Source organism: Dendronephthya gigantea, unplaced genomic scaffold (assembly GCF_004324835.1).
Source record: "Dendronephthya gigantea isolate DGI-Jeju-01 unplaced genomic scaffold, DenGig_1.0 000055F, whole genome shotgun sequence".
NCBI classification, from domain to species: domain Eukaryota; kingdom Metazoa; phylum Cnidaria; class Anthozoa; order Malacalcyonacea; family Nephtheidae; genus Dendronephthya; species Dendronephthya gigantea.
The window spans coordinates 1070090-1089417 of NW_021163065.1; the positions used below are offsets into that span (position 1 = coordinate 1070090).

Consider the following 19328-nt stretch of genomic DNA (forward strand, 5'->3'; position numbering starts at 1 on the left):
CTGGAACAGTGTTGGGGGTTTGTGCATGATTATGGTTATATTTTATCATGTCATTTTGAAATTTTATATTAAATTATAGTTCTGCTACTTTTTCTCGGAATGAAGGGAGCAACTTCTGATCATTCGTGTATATGGTGTGAAATACACAAGAGCAAAAGGTCATGTACAGTTACACTATACAAGTATTTCAAAGCCTGTAAACCCTGTCCTTTCCAAATTTCTTATGGTTCAATAGTTTAACACATGAGAGCGCAAAACCCATTGATTGGTAAAATCACCTGCCATAGACAGAGTAAAAGAATAAAGTAGGGTGTATTTGGATGCATTGCTGCTTAACGCATTAAGCCACAATGCACCCTACTTGATTTTGTTACAAACACCAGGCGATTTACTTGTCAATGGGGAAGCTCTGGAGTTTAATGTGGGTTAGTAAGACACATTGGCAGATTGTTTGCTTAATCCATTAGATTGCAAGACTCTCTCCCTGACAAGTTAAATTATCTGGTGTTTGTGAAAAAAAAAGAGGAAGTACTGTAGGGCGCAATGCTATTTAATGCAATAATAAGCACTGCACATATTACTCCATTGTCCCAAACTCACCTGTAGTACTGTATGTGTACACAATATTACTTGTTTGTTGCTTTGGGAGTTTCACAAGTTTGGAGCACAAGCTGCACAAATTCCCATTAGGCATTACGGCGAAAACCGGCGACTCTTGAGTCTTGATATTTGTCAGAAGTCTCAGATTGTTCATTGCATTTTGGATTTTCTGTTCCATCAATGAAATTAAAATGGGTGGTCAAAACAAAATTGACTGACTTGTAACGAATAGCCGCTTAATTTTCTTGACAAATGCTTCGCCCACGTGAAGAATATTTGCTATGTCTTTAATCTTACAGCCTACCGTTATCAAATAAACCACTCTCCTCTTTAATTCTTCTGGGTATGCTTGAGTCATTTTGTTTATTTTAATTCAACACATGTATCTGATACAAAAATTACAATTTACAATTCTCACTGAAGCTCCACCCTATTTTAATTTAATTGACGGAACAGAAAATCCAAATTCCAATCCAGCGTTTCGAATATTGTGATGCTGAGGTAGCGATACAACGGTATTCGCATTAAAAAAACCCTAACTGAAATCAAGAAGTGTGCACTGGAACAGAAATTGTCTTGTGTTCATCAGCCCTTGATAGACATGCAGTTAGAAAATATTATTCTTGATGAACTACATCTCATGCTTAGAGTAACAGGTGAGATTAATTAGGGTCTGACTACATCACGGGCGTTCTTTGAGGGCGCCCGCAGTAACTTTGCAACGCGGATAAATGCTATTAGCGATCTTTTCGGTCAGCACGCATTCATTATAATTGCGGTAATTGCGGGAACTTTAAAATATTGCGGGAAATATTTAAATATATTTACCGGTTCGACGATCGAGGGAATTTAGGCAGGTATAAATATAAATATAGGCATAAATATGGCAAGCGCACGGTTACAAAACATAGTAAACGAAGAAATAAGTTTTCTGCAAGGCGCTTTGAAGGATTTTAAGGTGATTGGATCCTACTGTTACGGGTTTACTGACGATAATTATGAAGATATTATCGAAAAATACCTGTCCATTAGCTCTACTTGCTTCGTCACAAAATAAGCACATTTTAAAGATAAAGGTCATAAACGATTCTCAAATACAGGTATGTACAAGTACTTCTCTATAGCTTTATTGGCGAAAATATTGAGCTTCAAATCTGAGCCCCTAATGTGAGGAGTATAGCCAAGGGCGCCGGAACCATGGTGTAGGTGCTCCCCCCACCCTGCCCTTTGTTGTTCTTTATTTGAGGAGAGGTGGTATTCTAACTATTGAAAGTGCCCTTTTTCGAGATGCTGCCCCCCTGCGCTTGATGATGATGACACGTGAAGATACATCAAACCTGACCAAAGTGAACAAAATTATATGTTGTTTAATTATAATTCATACACAATATTATTTTTCATATTCAATATGGCAAAATACAAGGTGCAAAGGTGAATAACACTCTGAAAGTATACAGTCTTTTTATGAAAATGTATTGCAAAATACTTCTAGAAAATCTCATCTTTGAACACAACAGAGGGAAAGTGCCAATCTCAATGTTCGGAAAACCATTTACCATAGTGGGGACAGAAACTCGTCATTGTGTACACGGCTCTGAAAAGGTAAGATAAGTAAAATAAGCTACAGTAAGTAAATTTCATTATCACTTCTACAAAATCTAGGCATTAGTATTACAGTTAATTCCAATCACATTTACGTACCTTTCGCCTTGGGTATTTTGTAGGATGCACGAGGTAGTTGGAAAAGAATACCAGAAAACGAGCACAATTATGCAAGAAATCGCCGGATTATGATACAGGGAACGCGTAAACTAAACTGCCCGGCCATGATTCAAGTATGGCAAATCAAAGTATTCAATGACTTCGAACTTCCCAACAACATCTCGTCTTCTACCCAAATCAGAATCGCCAAGCAAAAAATGGTTGAGACACTAAAAGAAAAGCTGAAAAGGGACCATGTTTTGAATACATCTTTCCGGTATTATATCAAGATTCCCGTTTGTAAAGATCACTGTGGACATCCTGTAGGCGAAGATGCATGCGTGAATCAAATCGTCGATAAGAGAATAATTGCTAGGATCTACGAATTGGTAAAAAAAAATGTTACTAGCATCAAGGAAATAAAAAGATGTCTTGACGAATTTGTGTTGAAGGAGTTATGTTCTGTTGTCCCTGGTAACAGGTTGCCAAAAAAGACCAATCGAAAATACTATCCAAGTTCCAAAGACCTAAGGACTCACGTTGGGAAAGCAATTGCGTCTCAAAAATATTGTGGTGATGATCAGGAATGTCTTATCAGGAAAATACCAAACTGGAAGATATCTTCGCCCACAACAAACTACCTCCTACGACCAGAAGACGACGGTAAACCGAATTTCTTTGGAAATATTGTGTCTTTAAAAAACAGCAGCAACTTCTTATTTGTACATCAAGAAGAATGGCAACGAAAATTATTGCTAAAGTATGGGAGTGATCTCGCTCTACTGGATGCAACGTATAAAACAACAAAATACGCCATGCCGTTATTCTTTTTATGTGTCCACACAAATGTTGGATACAAAGTCGTAGTGGAGTTCATGTGTCAGCACGAAGATGAAGTTTCGATATCAGAAGCCTTGGGGGTTTTGCAGCAATGGAACCCACAGTGGAATCCAAAGTACTTCATGGTGGATTTCTCGACGGCTGAGATTGGAGCAATAGAAGCGCAATTTCCAGGAGTGATTGCATACATCTGCGATTTTCATCGTCAACAGGCAATACGACGTTGGACCAGGACGGGACGAAATGGCCTTGATGAAAACGAACAGGAGTTTCTTCAAAACGCCATGACAAGAATTGGTTGCGCGCCAACGCAAAGTGAATACGAAGAGGCATTGTCTCAGTTTCGTCAGTCAAATGTCTACAAAACAAAAGAAAGTGTTAGAAACTATATCGAAAAAACATGGATACCTTGCGCATTTCGATGGTGTCATGCATTCCGAAAGTCTCAAGTGCTGAATATCGTCAACACCAATAATGGGGTAGAGTCGTTGAATCGGCTATTTAAATATGACTATTTACCCAGATCTATTGACAAGTCGTTGTATGGCATCGTCGTGTTAATTGTCACATTGTTTCTTCCCGAGACATACCAAGCGTACCGAAGTGCGAACTTGCGATTGAGTGGATCATACAGGAAATACAACACAATGGTTCCCGAGTATTTGGAAAACCGTCCAACAAATTTTGTAAAGCACTGCCTGAAGACGAAGATGGCTGCACAAGAATTTTGCGAAGATGATATCACTTGTGTGAATCACGGGAAGGGTGAATTCGTGGTAAAAAGCGCTACCAGCAAGACGGTAAAATATCTTGTCGAACTCGCAATGTCGAAAACTGTCATATATTATGTTTTGTTTACGCGTGGGACGCGCGAGTCTGAACTGAACCTTGTCGGAAAGTTCCAGAATATACCGGTAGTTGTTGTTATATAAGAAAACTTAGGTTGAGAACTTGAGACAACGTGGTGTGATTAGTGAGAGATTTTATTGTGAATTTGTGATACTAACGTTTAATATTATAAAGAAAACTAAATCTTATTGTGTTGAGAACGATCAGGGGGCAATTCTCGACATAGTGGCACCTCTGGGACGGGATTTGTGTGATTTTTTTCGCTCGTACAAGAGCAAGAACCCGTGAATATTGGCGTTATATAAACATTTATACGAACCATACGGCCGTGTGAAACGAAACCTGGCTTAAAAAGCATTTAAAACTGGTGATTATTCTACCGATTTATTGTAAATTAACGGAGATATGGAAGAAAAAGTGAAGGAGCTCGAAGGGAAATTGCGAATACTCGAGTTTGCCGTGAAAAGGAGCGACGAAGTGATTAAAACGAACAATAGCGAAGCTATATCAAGACACGAAAATTCGATAATAGCAAAGGTCAATGCTTGTCACAGCTTGAAGGACAGTATCGAGGAAGAAAAATTCGTAAAAGAGGAGTCCGAGGAGCAAATAACAGAGTGGGTAAGTGCTATTGAGAAAAAATTAAAGGCTGCCGACGAAAAGGTTTTAGAACTGCAACAAATTCAAGATGAAAGTGTGCGAAAAACGCAAGCGACTGAGAAAGCCGAAGCTGTCAAAGAGGAACTCATGTTTCAGCAAGAAAAACACGAACAAAAATTACGTCAAGAGCACGAGCTATTCGAACAGCAACTAAAATTCCAAAAGGCATTAGAAGGAAAACGTGAAGCGAAGAGTGAAGCGAAAGCGAGTTCAACAAAGCTACCTAAGCTTTCTATAACAAAATTTGATGGGAAATACGAAAACTGGCTGCCATTTTGGAACAAATTCATTGCGGAAATTGACAGTACGGATCTTTCTCCTGTAACAAAGTTCGCATATTTGAAAGAACTCGTAGAACCAAAAATAAGAACAGATATTGATGGGCTACCCCTAACTACAGAAGGTATAAAAAGCGACATTGTGAGAGGGCATGAAGGTTGGCAGGATTGGGGCTTGGCACAACTTGTTAAGGAAATGAAAGTATGGAGAGACATTAATCCATGTAATGAGCAGGGTAGTAAAGAGAAATGGAAGCGTAAGGATAGATCAGACAAAGTCTTTAACACTGGTGCGAAGAAACACAGTTGTGTGTATTGTGAAGACAGAAATCACAAGTCACGTGAGTGTACACATGTTGTCGGTGTGAACGAGAGGAAGAAAATCCTAGCAACTAAGCGGTTGTGCTTTAACTGCACAGGAGCAGGACATCGAGCTTCCGAATGTAAAAGCACTTCTGGGTGTCAGCGGTGCAAGCAAAAACACCATACATCAATCTGTATAATGGAAGATAAGCTATTAGCTACTGATCAAGGTAGCAAACCAGTCGTGTATCCAGTAGTAAATGTTAACATAGAAGGAATCGAGTGTCGTGCCCTATTGGATACCGGAGCCGGAAGCTCTTATGCTTCAGCAGCCCTGTTAGACAGAATTCCAAAACGATCACAATCGAAGGAAGTGCGTAAAATTGAGATGATGCTTGGAACCACAACTCGTGAAGTTAGCTTGTCTACAATCAATGTTGCATCGCATGATGGTAAAGAGAAATTACAAGTGGAAGTTACGAGGGTCGAACGGGGAAAACTGTTTACGATTGACGATCCACGTTATTCAGAGATAATTCAGTCATTTAAGCATCTTGAAGGCGTCGTCATGGTGGATAATGATCCCAAACCATTTTTGCCAGTCCACCTGATTCTCGGGGCAAGTGATTACGCAGCAATAAAGACAGCAGAACCACCTCGTGTTGGTCAACCAGGAGAGCCTGTGGCAGAGAGAACCAAGTTCGGGTGGACTATAATGTCGTCAGGGAAGGAGTTGGATCATTCGAAGATGTTGTTAACCCAGACAAGCCATACCGACTACGAGGTTTTGTGTCGACTGGATATACTTGGCTTGGAAGACAAACCAGAGCACGATCAACAAACGGTGCATGCTGAGTTTCGTGAACAGCTTATACGTGATCCCGAGGGATGGTATGAAACTGGATTATTGTGGAAGAAGAACCACCCAACATTACCCAGCAACAAGCAAGGGAGCCTACGCCGACTTGATCGCTTACATAACAAATTAGAGAAAATGGAAGTCACTCGTGAATACAACAGGGTAATCGAGCAACAAAAAGAGGAGGGAATAGTGGAGTTGGCTGATGAACCTCCCACATCCAAGGAGTTCTACCTTCCCCACAAACCTGTTGTGCGAACAGGCGCGGAATCGACCAAGCTTCGTGTGGTGTACGATGGATCTGCTAGAGAAAACCCACAATCCCCTAGTCTTAACGAGTGTTTGCATGCCGGACCTCCGCTCCAGAACAAGCTGTGGAACGTTCTGACACGAATGCGGTTTCATCCAGTTGCATTGTCTGGCGACCTGAAACAAGCCTTTCTACAAGTGAGAATTAAGAAAGAGGAAAGAGATTCCCTTAGATTCTTCTGGAAGCCAACTGAACATTCTCCAATAGAAACACTCAGATTTACAAGAGCACTTTTTGGCTTAACCTGTTCACCCTTCCTTCTTGCAGCAGTCGTGGACCATCACCTGGACAACTGGGAGGCACATGAACCAGAGCTAGTTGCTGACATACGACGAAGTCTTTATGTTGATGATCTGTTAAGTGGGAAACCGACTGTTGCCAGTGCAATGGAGTTAAAGGAAGGTGCCATAAAGATCTTCGAAGATGCCAAATTTACTTTGCACAAATGGCACTCGAACGAACCAGAGCTAGAAGACAACAAACTGAAACCTGAATGTGAAAAGAGTGAAGTGAAACTGGAACGGGACGTGAATGAAGTGGAAGCTGAATCTGATCAAACCTTTGCAAAACAGCAGCTAACCAGATTAAACCAGTCCCAATCAAGCCTGCTTGGTCTACCGTGGAACAAGCAAGAAGATGAAATCAGCATAGTGATTCCAAAAATGGAACCATCTGTAACGAAGAGAGAACTCTTGCGAAATCTTGCGAGAATATATGACCCACTGGGACTAGTTTCGCCTGTCACTCTCAAAGGGAAACATATCTACCGTGAGGCTTGTAAGCAGAAAGTACCATGGGATGTGAAGATTTCAGAACCACTATCTGGTGAATACCTACAATGGGTGAAAGAACTCCCTGAACAGGTGACTGTCCCTAGATCCATACCAGTTCATCAGGAAATCGTAGACGAAGTCGAGCTACATGCATTCGGCGACGCAAGTAAACGAGGAGTTTCTGCTGCGGTATATGCCATTACGAAGCAAGAGTCCAGTGTCAACGTTGGTTTAGTAGCTGCTAAAGCACGGTTAGCAAAACAGGATCTTACCATACCGCGATTGGAACTTGTGTCTGCTCACATGGCCGCGAATCTTGTATCTAATGTCCAACAAGCAATCGATGATGTCCCAGTGATAAGTGTATTCGGCTGGCTTCATAGTACAGTTGCGTTACAGTGGTTGCGAGGTGGTGGACAGTATAAGCAATTCGTTGCAAACCGGGTCAAGAAGATCCAAGAGCATCCTGAAATCACCTGGCGCCACGTACCTACCAATGATAACCCAGCGGACCTGGGAAGCAGAGGAGGCAGAGTGTCGGGAATTCACATTTGGTGGAAAGAGCCAGAATGGTTGGTGAACCCAGATCAATGGCCTCCAGATATTGTTACAACAGCCACTCCCGAAAGCGAGTCTGAAGCAAAAGCAGTGAAAGAAATCTTCAGTGTAGCTGTGGTTTCGAAAGATGAGTTTGACAACCTTCTCGCAAGGTTTTCATTGACGAAAGCTATCAGAGTTATCGCCTGGGTGCGTCGGTTCGTGTTCAACTGCAGAGCTGGGAAAGAAAACCGTCACAAGGGACCGTTAATAACCGAAGAAATAAACAACGAACACGTGTTCTGGGTAAAACGAGCTCAATCATACCAAAATGACCAAGCAACCGAGGACAAGCTACGTCTTAATGTGAAGACAAATGATGGAGATGGAGTGATGTATTGTAACGGCCGAATGCAAGGAGAATACCCAATATATTTACCTGATGACCATCTCTACACCCAAAAGTTGGTCCAAGATGCTCACGAGCGCACCTTACACGGGGGAGTTGGTTTGACTATGACAAAAATTAGGGAGCGATATTGGGTGCCTAGACTGAGGCAGTTGGTGAAAAAGGTAATGAAGAAATGTTTCGGGTGTCGACGATTCCATGCCAAACGAGTCGCTAGACCACCTGTGGGAAACTTACCGCGAGATCGTACCCAAGGTAACCGTCCATTCCAAGTCGTGGGTGTGGATTTCGCTGGACCGATAAAATATCTTGTGACAAAGAAAACACAAGGGAAAGCGTATGTGGCCTTGTTCGCGTGTAGTCTGTGTCGAGCAATCTACTTGGAGCTGACGAAAACGATGGAAACCGGTGAATTTCTGCAAACACTTAAACGGTTTATAGCAAGGAAAGGAAGACCGGAGAAGATTTGCTCGGATAACGCCGGAACGTTTGCAGCTGCATCAACATGGTTAAAGAAGGTACAATCTGACGAGCAATTCCACAACCAATTGGCGAACGAGAGAATTCATTGGCAGTTCAACTTGAGTCGCGCCCCTTGGTGGGGCGGTCAATTCGAACGACTCGTTGGACTGGTAAAACGCGCGCTATACAAGTCAATAGGAAATGGTTGTTTAACTTGGAGCGAATTGCAAGACGTACTGTTGGACATCGAAGTGACGTTAAACAATCGCCCATTGGGATATCAGGAAGATGACATAGAGCTACCTACACTGACGCCCAATAGTTTACAGTTCGTTGGTACTACTGTATTACCTGAGTTGGAGCCTCACCATGAAGAAGATCGAGACCTCAGAAAACGAGCAAGATATTTCAAGACATGCAAGGATCATATGTGGAAAAGATGGAGTACCGAATATCTACGTGCGTTATGAGAGAAGCACAACATGAAACACCATGGGAAGCCGTCTATGTTGTCCGTTGGAGAAGTTGTAATCATCGCTTCTGATGAAAGAAACCGAGGAAAGTGGCCATTGGGCATAGTTGAAAAACTTTTTCCAGGTAGAGATGGTGTCATCCAGGCAGCAAAAGTGAAAACTTCAAATGGCCACTTGGAGAGAGCGATAAATCACCTATACCCTCTGGAGTTGTCGTGCAGTCAGCGTCAAAAGGACCCTCCACCTCTTAACCCAACAGCCCCTGTCTTCCGACCAACTCGAGACGCTGCGGTGGTAGCACGTTCCAGAATCCAGGAAATGGCCAAAATCGAAAGTGAAGAACTCTAAGAGTACTTCGAACATTGAGACATTAAGACTTGATAACTAAAGTGAAAGTTTCTTAAGAGAACATATATCTTTTATAAGCTATATGGGGGGAGGGTGTCGAAAACTGTCATATATTATGTTTTGTTTACGCGTGGGACGCGCGAGTCTGAACTGAACCTTGTCGGAAAGTTCCGGAATATACCGGTAGTTGTTGTTATATAAGAAAACTTAGGTTGAGAACTTGAGACAACGTGGTGTGATTAGTGAGAGATTTTATTGTGAATTTGTGATACTAACGTTTAATATTATAAAGAAAACTAAATCTTATTGTGTTGAGAACGATCAGGGGGCAATTCTCGACAGCAATACCAAGATGTGCATGTGAGAGCTGGAGGCGAACCAACTATCCGTGCAAGCACTTCTTTGCAATTTTCAACTTCTTTTCCAGCTGGCAATTTGATGATTTACCGCCAGACTACCGCAACAGCGTGTTTATCACACTCGATAATGATAGCGTGCTGATCAACCCAGAAATCTCTACGGATCGTCACCCCCCACAACCTCGTTTAAGCAGCAACTGGCTGACAGACACCAGCATTGAAACAGCAGCGCCAATCAGGCTCGAAACAGAAAAACACATCAACGCCACATCCACGTCATTATCTGAGTCGCTACGATGTGATAAACTAAAGCAGACATTTCGAGAAAAACTATCGGCACTTCAAAATATCTCCTACTTACTCGATAATGAGAACCTGAACCTATTGGAAAATGCAATTGCCATCGTCGACGATCTTCGAGTAAAACTTCAGAGCGCATCTCCAAAAGAGAAGGGTCTTCTTTTGCGGGGAAGCCCTGAAAAGAAGAAGTTAAAAATCACAAGCACTGATTACCACAAAGTTTTCCACAAAAAACTATCTCTCAGACGAAAAAGAAAGAAAACAGTAGATACTTCATCAGAATTCTGTTTAAAAGATAAGGCTTTGAAGAAAGTCAGTTATTAAAGAGTTATTGAAGATTGATATGCACTTTTTTGTTTTCACCTTTCGGAAAAATATACCTGAAATGCTGCTTAATGTATTTTAAATAAAAATTTTCATTTTAAAGGATCATGTTGCAGAGGAAAAACCCTTCGTTGATCTTACTGTGGATGTGCTTGATGATAATGATTGTTCTGATAATAATTCAGAACTGAACACATCAAAGACAGACAAGTAAGTACTGAATAATTGACAGCATTTGTTGATTATCAATGAGCAATCCCAAATTTAGATAACTGTAATTTCTAGGTAATCACTTTATGCAATCTGAAATGAAAAATAGAAAATTCCTCTTTTAGGTGTGCTTCTCAGATGGTTACCAATGATCATCAAAGTGTAAATCAAAATGATGAATCACAAACCTATGACACTAATGAACATGGTCCCTATGCTCCATATGAGCGTATCATCTATGCATGCAAAAGCAACCAATTTGAAAAGGACAGTCGGATGTTGGAATATGGGCCTTCGACACTAAATCTTTCTGACTTGTGTACTCTAATTCCACCAAATAAATATAACAGCAGCTTCAAAACCCTAGCAAAAGTGGACAATAAAGATTTTGTTTGTGGCTGGCTTGTAGACAAGGTAATAGTAAGCATGAACATAGAGAAAAGTGCATATATGTACACACAGTAATTTTTACTTCATTAAATTAATATATCATATATTAACTTATGTGTTGTATTCCTAACAGCATATAGTGGTATACTTTATATATTTCCAGATTTATTTTCTCCTATTTTTTCTCTGCATATATAGGTCATTGAAGCATTTTTGTGGAAGCTACGTTGTTCACACCCAGAAACCTTTTATGCAGATGCAACTCTATGTCAATTGGTACAACGACAGGCAAGCACTAGGAGACTATGGATAGGTGAACACTTTGGTCTGTGAAGAAAATTTTCATTCCAATGAACCTTGGTGGAATGCACTGGACAATACTGGTATAACTCATTAGACATTCAGTTGTGCCAAGCTATTATCTAAGGCATACGGTATTAAAGAGATAATGTGCTGCTGCATGTCTGCATTTGTGGTGGTTAGTACTGTATGATGGAAATATATGTTTTGTCTTCTCACTTTTTTATTATGCATTAAATTTTAGGCTATTGACAAGGAGAAATCTGTTAGATTGTATATTGATCCTATGAGTGGCCTAGAACAATAACAGGATCGCTTAAGTTGCTGATTGACAACATATGGTAAATTTCTTGATTGCATGCCAAGCAGTCCAAAAAGAATGTATGTATTATGTAAACTAATTAAATTTTCTAGCACTATTGTGGATATAAAAACTGGCTGGAAAACTAAAGAATGGATATGTATTGAACCAAAGCATTTTCTTCAGACAGACAGTTATAACTGTGGTGTTCTTATTTGTCTTGTAAGTATATTATAGTTTGTAGGTTTCTCTAATTTTGCATTAATGGTATATGAAATAAATGAACCAGATATAGTGCATTCAAGTCTTTCGATAATAGCCACTGAATATACACTGACCATTAACAAGGTCACAATCATGATTTTTCTCACATATACTCAATGGCTTGTATATAATAATAATCTCTAGCTGGCTCAAATTGCAATAGCTGGACTACTTATATTATGTTTAAACACATTTCTAATCTGACACTCTAGTTTGCACATTGTATAACCAAAGGAGAAGCACTTGATCAGCCATTCAATGTCGAGATAGAAAGGCAGAAGCTTGCCTCATCCCTTTTCGGCAGTTGTTATGAAGACATTAATCAGTAAGTACCATGTTGAAGTTCCATTGACTGTGAAGCAACACAATGATCCAACAATTAAGATTGGTACACAAAATGAGTCACAATTCACTGTAGAAATACTCCTTAAATATTCATATACTAAAAGTAAAAAAATCTGATTCTATATTTCATTTGTTTGTGTATAATGCTTGTTTCCATATAGAAGGGATGATTCATGCTGCAAAATTTGCAAGGATGATGGGGGAGAAGATTGGCTTGGTTGTGATGCTTGCCGCCAATTCTTCCATGCTAGCTGTCTCAACCTAAACTATGGTGAAGCACTACAGGATATGTTTTACTGTCCTTAAGGAAAATTGAAAATTCCTGCCAGGTTTTTAGGAATTTGGAGAATGACTTAAAATAAAATAGTTTGGTAAAAAAGAGATATATTAATGTTTACTGTATATACTAAGGGAATACTTTGTATATATTAATTCTACTGCAAGAAGGATATTAAATGACAAAGATATTTTAATAGCACTTTGACTTTGAGGATTGTAATTAAAAAACATTCCATGCACACATTGCGTAAACGAAAATATTGGCAACCCTACCTTTTCATAGGTTGTCGAGGAGACCTTTCCACAACACACACTCTATCTTTGAAGGTAATCCAGAAAACAGCGCTGGTAAACCCAAATTATCCAAGAGTGGTATTTTAAATTTATGGATTAATGCATTGCAGAGCAGAGCTTAAAATAACCTAAATGACCCTAATCAACCCTTAGTTCATAGTACCGTTTTACATCAAGTATCTCGTGGTATTCAAATATATCCGCGTTGCAAAGTTACTGCGGGCGCCCTCAAAGAATGCCCATGATGTAGTCAGACCCGATTAATTAACTATGCTGCATGATATTTGAACAGTCACTGAATTAATTTCAGTGACCGCCTAAAATATTTTCTTAGGAAAAGTGTTTCCTCTCATTTTTCCAGGGCTGGATTTTTCAATCAAAATACATGTACTGTACTGTACAGTATAAGTCACATTTAACTTTTTAGTTGAAATGTTTTTGAGTTAATTATATTAACAATCATTCAATTCATGTCTTGTGTTTGTGCTCTGATAGATGTCTTGACCAAAAATCTGGTTACAGCTGCAATTAACTGGAACAAGGAAGATAATCACAATAAGCGCCCATGTGAAAGGACAACTGCACACCTAGATGCCCTAATAGGTGCTATAAAGGACTGTGGCGTTTGTTTTCAAGTGTGGCAAAAAAAAGATGCAGATGGCAAGGGGAGTGGGATATTTGACTTCACTAGCTTAATGGGAAATGATAAAAAGCTGCTCTTGAAGTATCTTCCTGAAAAATTGAATGGCATACTTAAGTCGGGCACAAGTGATGTGATAAAGATCTGGAAGGTATATGTGTAAGCTTAGTAAACTCTTTAACCCATTAACTCGCAATGCGCCTTGCTCATTTTTTTGACAAACGCCAGACAATTTTACTTGTCGGTGGGGAAGCCACACGGGTTAACCACAAAATTGGAAAATGTCTCTAGTTACCCCCATGAACTCACATTGCATATTTTATGTGCTATTCCTGAGGAATCATGTAGTCTGCCTATAAAATGCATGGTCATTCACATGTTGAATACTTGGTGTATACTGGTAGGACCGATATATTCCAAAAATTGCAATGCACTCAAATGTGCCCCCGCCTTATTGTTTACTCTGTCAAATACCGACACCGCAGAAATTGGTTTTCATGACATCATTTCCGATTTCGAACATTTTAATGGCGGTTTGTTATTTGCATGTTTTGCTGTCGAGATTTTTGGTTTTTGCGAGCTTAAAAAAGAAGATCGGTGCAGTAAACAGTCTTAAAATAAGCGAAAGAGCACGTTCAGTTTTGTATTTAGACAAGATGTTTAATTTTTGGGGTTACAATCGTCTGCTAGCGGCGAAATACACAAGCCACAAGGTAATATTTCAAATTTTTTTGTTGTTATTATTCTTATTATTTTCGATATAAATGATTGCGATTTACATATTAGATATTTACGGCTTTCTGACATTTTACTTTTACTAGTTTGCCAAATGTGTTTACTCTTCGATTTCGAGTTGGATTGGTTTCGATCCCTTAGTTTTACTGAGAAGCTCTGCGATTTTGGACGCCTTATTTGCGAGGTATTGTTTAAAAACTTCGGATTTGACGTAATCTGGATCTTTGGAACATCGTGTGGACTTCGAGATCAACGAACCGATATCATCAGTATCATGTTCGGCTGTATCAGGGTTGACGTTATTTTCGTTGTCATCTTGAACATCATTTCCCAACAGGCGAAGGTTCCAAGCTTCGGAAACCTTGTTTATGTCCTGCATCAAATGTTTAAAACAGATGGAACAGCCAGTATTGCCTAAGCAAGCAAGATGAAATGTGTGACCACACGTTAGACGCTTTGTTGTAGATTCATTTACTGGCAATGTACATTTTTCTGAATCACACTCAAGATTGGGATCTGGTTCAGAGGATGGCCATCTGTAACCAAGAGGTAGGCTCTTTCTAGTGAACTCTTTTTGAAAACTTGCCAGATAGTAATTGGATTTCCCATATGGTTTTCCAGCCTTATTCAGTTTTCTTGGTAATCGCTTTGACTTGCCTAGATTTGATGCAACCCGCTCAAATATTTGGAGTATGCACTCAGCTGCCAAGCCTAAATTGAAAAATGATTTATATGAATTAAAAATAAGTAACAGTATTATTAACTATTTTGAATATGCATAAAAAACTTTACCACTCAAATGAAGCAAATTTTGATTACTGATACCATGTTGGTACCGATTTATATAACTTTGCTCAAACAAGTTGCTTGCAAAATTGGATCTTGCCAGCAGTCTCGCAGTTTCCTGTATTTTCTAGGCCTTGTCATTCTTGCTTATACAGCTTCTGATCTTGGAGTGAAAAATTTCTACTTTTTTTTCTGTGAGAACTGAACACAAGTTTTGTTTTGCTTGGTAATATTCAGGACATGTATTCTTCTGATGCTGTGTGTCACTGATCCATGACAAGGTTGCTTTGTTATAATGGTGTCTGTCCATTGTAATGAACATGAGGCAAAGACGCTTCATGGAATCCTGAATATTATTGAAATTTCCACTTCTTACAATAACAGGATAATGGAGGAAATTTAATGGAAGTAATTCATCAAAGAGGTGATGAAGGCATGTATATTCAACATCTTTGCATTCTTCAAAAGCTTTTATTATGTAATTGCGAACTTGGAGCCACCCTGCAAATGTGATTGTTGAGCTTAGTGTGATTTTGTCTGGTTTAGGGTTTTCTGGGAGGCTTTTCTTCTGACCAAAAACAGCTTTGTATATCTCATTGAAAATGGAATGATATTGTTTAATAACATCTTCGATTCCATTGAGGTAGATGTGGAACTGACCAAGTTCTGGAACCAATGTGAGTGACTCTGGGTTATTTTGACATACCATTTTCTTATGAAAATACCAAGTGGGCCAATCACCAGTAACAGGGACAACGTTACTTTCCAAAAAGGGCTTTAGCTCAGGTATTGCCTCAGAGATATAGCTGTGTGTTTCTTGGTAGTTTTCCAGACCATGGAGATCTTTCTCAATTTCATCAATTAATACACAGGATTTTAGAGTTTGACATTCTTCTATGTCTTGTCTCTCATAAACTCTGAAACAAAAATTAACATATTTAATCTGTAGGTACCAGTATTTACTACTGTGTATTTTAAATACTTTACTGTGTAATTTTTACCTAAGCTCCTTCAGTGATGTCTGTAGCAAACTTGGATTTATTTCTTTGTAATTGTCTGGTAAGGATTCCAAAAATGTATTGAGGGAGTATTGTGCCCAAATATTTTGCAATTCTGTAATTACTGCTTCATCACTTATGCCACCTCTGCAAATTTGTGGTTGTTCCTTTCCAGGTATTTGTACCTGTACCTCTCTATGAATACTTTGAGGAGGTTTTGGTACTGCTTTATAGTCTTGTATGTCCATGAGCAGAGTTGCCATATGTACTGCATTTGAAAGTTCCCTTTTTTGTGGAGTCTTGATGGTGTTAATGTTGTGAAAGTCGTCAATCATCAGGATAAAAAATGATTTCTTTAACAAATGAAAGGAAAATAATGTTACTTTGTGAATCTAAAATTAAATATGGCCAGTATCTGATACATGTATTATATATATGTAAGATAAGATGTGTGATTCGATACCTTTTTCATTGCATGACTTAATATTTCTTGTACTTTCTTTATATGAGCACAGGAAATTTGATGTTTCTTTAGAGTTTTTGTCTTGGGATTTCGTGAAAATGCTAAAGTTGCTCCTGCAGACATACCAGTTGATGTTAGCCCATGAAGCTCCAAAAAGATAGAACTTTCATCTTGAAATTGCCCATGCTTTTGATTTCTGTTTGGCATTAGAATTAAAGTTAAAGTCATTTATCGTACCTATCAGCACTCTTTACTTTAACAATATGGGCAGCTTGAATAGATTTATGTGTATGTTATATTCAAAACTGTACCTGAAATACAATAAATGCCAAATTAATGATGTAACCCTTTTTTCTTGTAGGAATGTTCTTTTGGCTCCATGTCTTTCATTTGTAATGCTGTTCAGCAGTGTGTAGTAAACAGTGGGTGCGTGACACAATACAAAAGCTTTCATGTTATCATGTCCAACCAGGGATTCTTTGTCAGTGCATCCATTTACCCTATCGCTAAGCCTATTGAAGCTCTCCTCAAAAGATGGTTCTAGAAACATTCATATGTAGAATAACGGTAATAGCTGTATTGCATCAAACTAAAGATTTTCATTTTGTCATTTCTGAATATTATTTTTAAATATTTAGTACAAATTATTTCAGCACAGTAGGGTTATTGATGTGTAGCATACCATTTAGCTTCAACTGAATATTTGCCCATGTACCATTTTCTATCATAGACATAGCCTCTCCATCTTCCTAAATGAGAAAAAGTGCATAAGAAAAACTTGGTAGTCTACAAGAATTTTTATCACTTTCTTGTTTTTTATGCAATTAGTTCATATCAATTTTTTTATACCTGATTTGCTTCATTTTCCTGCTCATTTTGTTTTTCCAAATGTGACACATCATCATTTATCTGTATAATATTTACAATGTATGAAAGTTTAGAGCAATGAAATTCAAAGACAAAGAGGTTTCTGTCAACTTTTTATACCTGATTCGTTTCACTTTCTTGCTCACTTTGCTTGTCCGTATATAACACATCATCATTTATCTGTATGATATTTATATTTTATGAAAGTTTACAGTAATGAAATTCAAAGAGGTTTCTATGCCAAGTGATACAAATTTGAATGGGTTTTAAACATTATCTAGAACTTACTTTTTGAATCTTTGCCAAATTGCTTTCTGAATTTTCTAAAAACCTCTTGGGAGCAGTTTTATGGCATTTGTTGCACCAACGAGTGCCAGGTACGTAATTGCTAACTGTTTCGCCAACTTTGTCTAAAACTTCGTAATATTTCGAGGGAATAGGATGTTGATGAAGTGATTTTGAATGACCCCAAGTTGAAGGACAAGAACATCGTGTGTTATCGCGACGACGAATTTCATCGTAGTGGTGATGACAAAGATAGTCATTTAATGGAATTCTTTCACTTCTGTTAATTTCTTTATTAATTCGTTTCAAAGTACCTCTGCAATTTGTTGAAGACTGTCTTGTTTTTGAAAAAAAACACAGCATAGCGGAATTAAGGCTTCTCAAACTAAAGATGTCGTCGCTAGTGGTAACCAGGTACGCCAGCGGCAACTTTAGACGACTAGTTTTTGTTGTGTGCAGGTTTCAAATACTTTGTGCAACAGATATTTTTTCAAGTATTTAATAAACTTTCTGGTCACTAAGTTTAAAGTCTAAGTATTGCGAAATACGGCTAAGTTTTGCGATTGTCCACCACTTATAAGTTTTATGATAGTCCCCACGGCATTATTTACTAATTTGACTGCCGTAATGAAGTTGGCATATTTTTTGAAAACAACTGTATTTGCTCTTAAAGATGATCACAAATTAAGGTTCATTAGTTGAGGAAATAATATTTTTTAAACATTTACACTTCTTGCTCAGTTTTTATCGTTGATTTACTGTTTAAAGTTTCATATTGAAAATGTAAACACAATTAAATTTCAAAAATACCGCTCGGACTTTAAATGTTTGATATACCGCTGACCCACGTGATCGTAAACCAATTTCTGCGGTGTCGTCAAATACCAGACAATTATTACTGGATAAGGAATAGTCTTGCGTGCAGTCTATATGTGTACATTGATGTACCAATCTGATTTATGTGCATTGTTAGGATTTTAACAAACTCTACACAATGATTGAGACAAGGGACACCAGCAAGAATTTATCACAGACTACATTTGAACAGGTAATTTTTTGTAATAATGTAGTTATAAATCACTCAAAACATAAGCATACAAGACAGCCCCCCCCCCCCCCCCACTAAAAAAAAGGAAAACCATTGAAATTTGGGCAAATGCTAGGTAAAATCAAGAAAATTTGAGCAGATTTATCAGAAAATACTGAATCCAGACAGTTTCATTACAATCCTCCCCCCCCCCCCACCCGCCCCAGAGAGAATTGGCCTCATACACTTGAGTCTCAAAACTATTTTTTGCACTGTTTTCAAATAGAGAATTTTTTACTTATATTTTAGACTAGGAAGTGGATATCACTTTTCACTTCACTTAAAGGTGCAGGAGGGATATGTGATGGATATTCAAAGGCAAATGTTACCCCTTACATGCATTGTATGGTGTACCATATACCTGGCTTTATGCGGATGCACGGTGGAATGAAAAAATTTACCGGACAAGGTGAGGTTATTAACCCATCAACTGAAAATGGGCCTAAATGCGCTAAAGTTTAGTATTTACTCTATCCAATACCACACTATTTTACTTGTCAGTGGTAGAGTACTGTCAGTAAATGGGTTAAGTTTAGTTTGACTGCCAATGAATATAATACTGTAAGTATAAATGACTGCCAATTCCAGCACCCACAGCCTTGTTCACGGTCTACGTTTATGATTGTTTCACGTCCCTTATAATATAGTGGCTTATTTAATTAATACTGTACCTTTACATGCAGGTATTGAAAAAAACAA

General features: G+C 38.6%; 1 protein-coding gene and 2 long non-coding RNA genes across 4 annotated transcripts; 1 reads left to right on the forward strand and 2 right to left on the reverse strand.

Moving 5' to 3' along the window:
- Nucleotides 1–3178: 3178 nt before the first annotated feature.
- Nucleotides 3179–12856, reverse strand: LOC114529208. Of its 2 annotated transcripts, XR_003687597.1 has the most exons (5): nt 12748–12856; nt 10784–10958; nt 10527–10688; nt 10123–10236; nt 3179–3499 (listed from the first exon to the last, which is right to left on the reverse strand). It is a non-coding gene; the product is annotated as an uncharacterized LOC114529208 (long non-coding RNA). The 2 variants fall into 2 exon arrangements; XR_003687596.1 differs by lacking the exon at nt 3179–3499 and having other exon boundaries at nt 9983–10236.
- Nucleotides 10891–11927, forward strand: LOC114529210. Its single transcript, XR_003687598.1, has 3 exons — nt 10891–11009; nt 11184–11368; nt 11530–11927. It is a non-coding gene; the product is annotated as an uncharacterized LOC114529210 (long non-coding RNA).
- A 1374-nt stretch (nt 12857–14230) lies between the features above and the next one.
- LOC114529256 lies at nt 14231–16190 on the reverse strand. The gene is made up of 4 exons (XM_028551011.1): nt 15931–16190; nt 15636–15846; nt 14936–14996; nt 14231–14854 (listed from the first exon to the last, which is right to left on the reverse strand). The coding sequence occupies exons 1-4, from the start codon at nt 16188–16190 to the stop codon at nt 14244–14246; spliced, it is 1143 nt and encodes a 380-aa protein (XP_028406812.1). The 3' UTR covers nt 14231–14243.
- Between the last annotated feature and the right edge of the window lie 3138 nt (nt 16191–19328).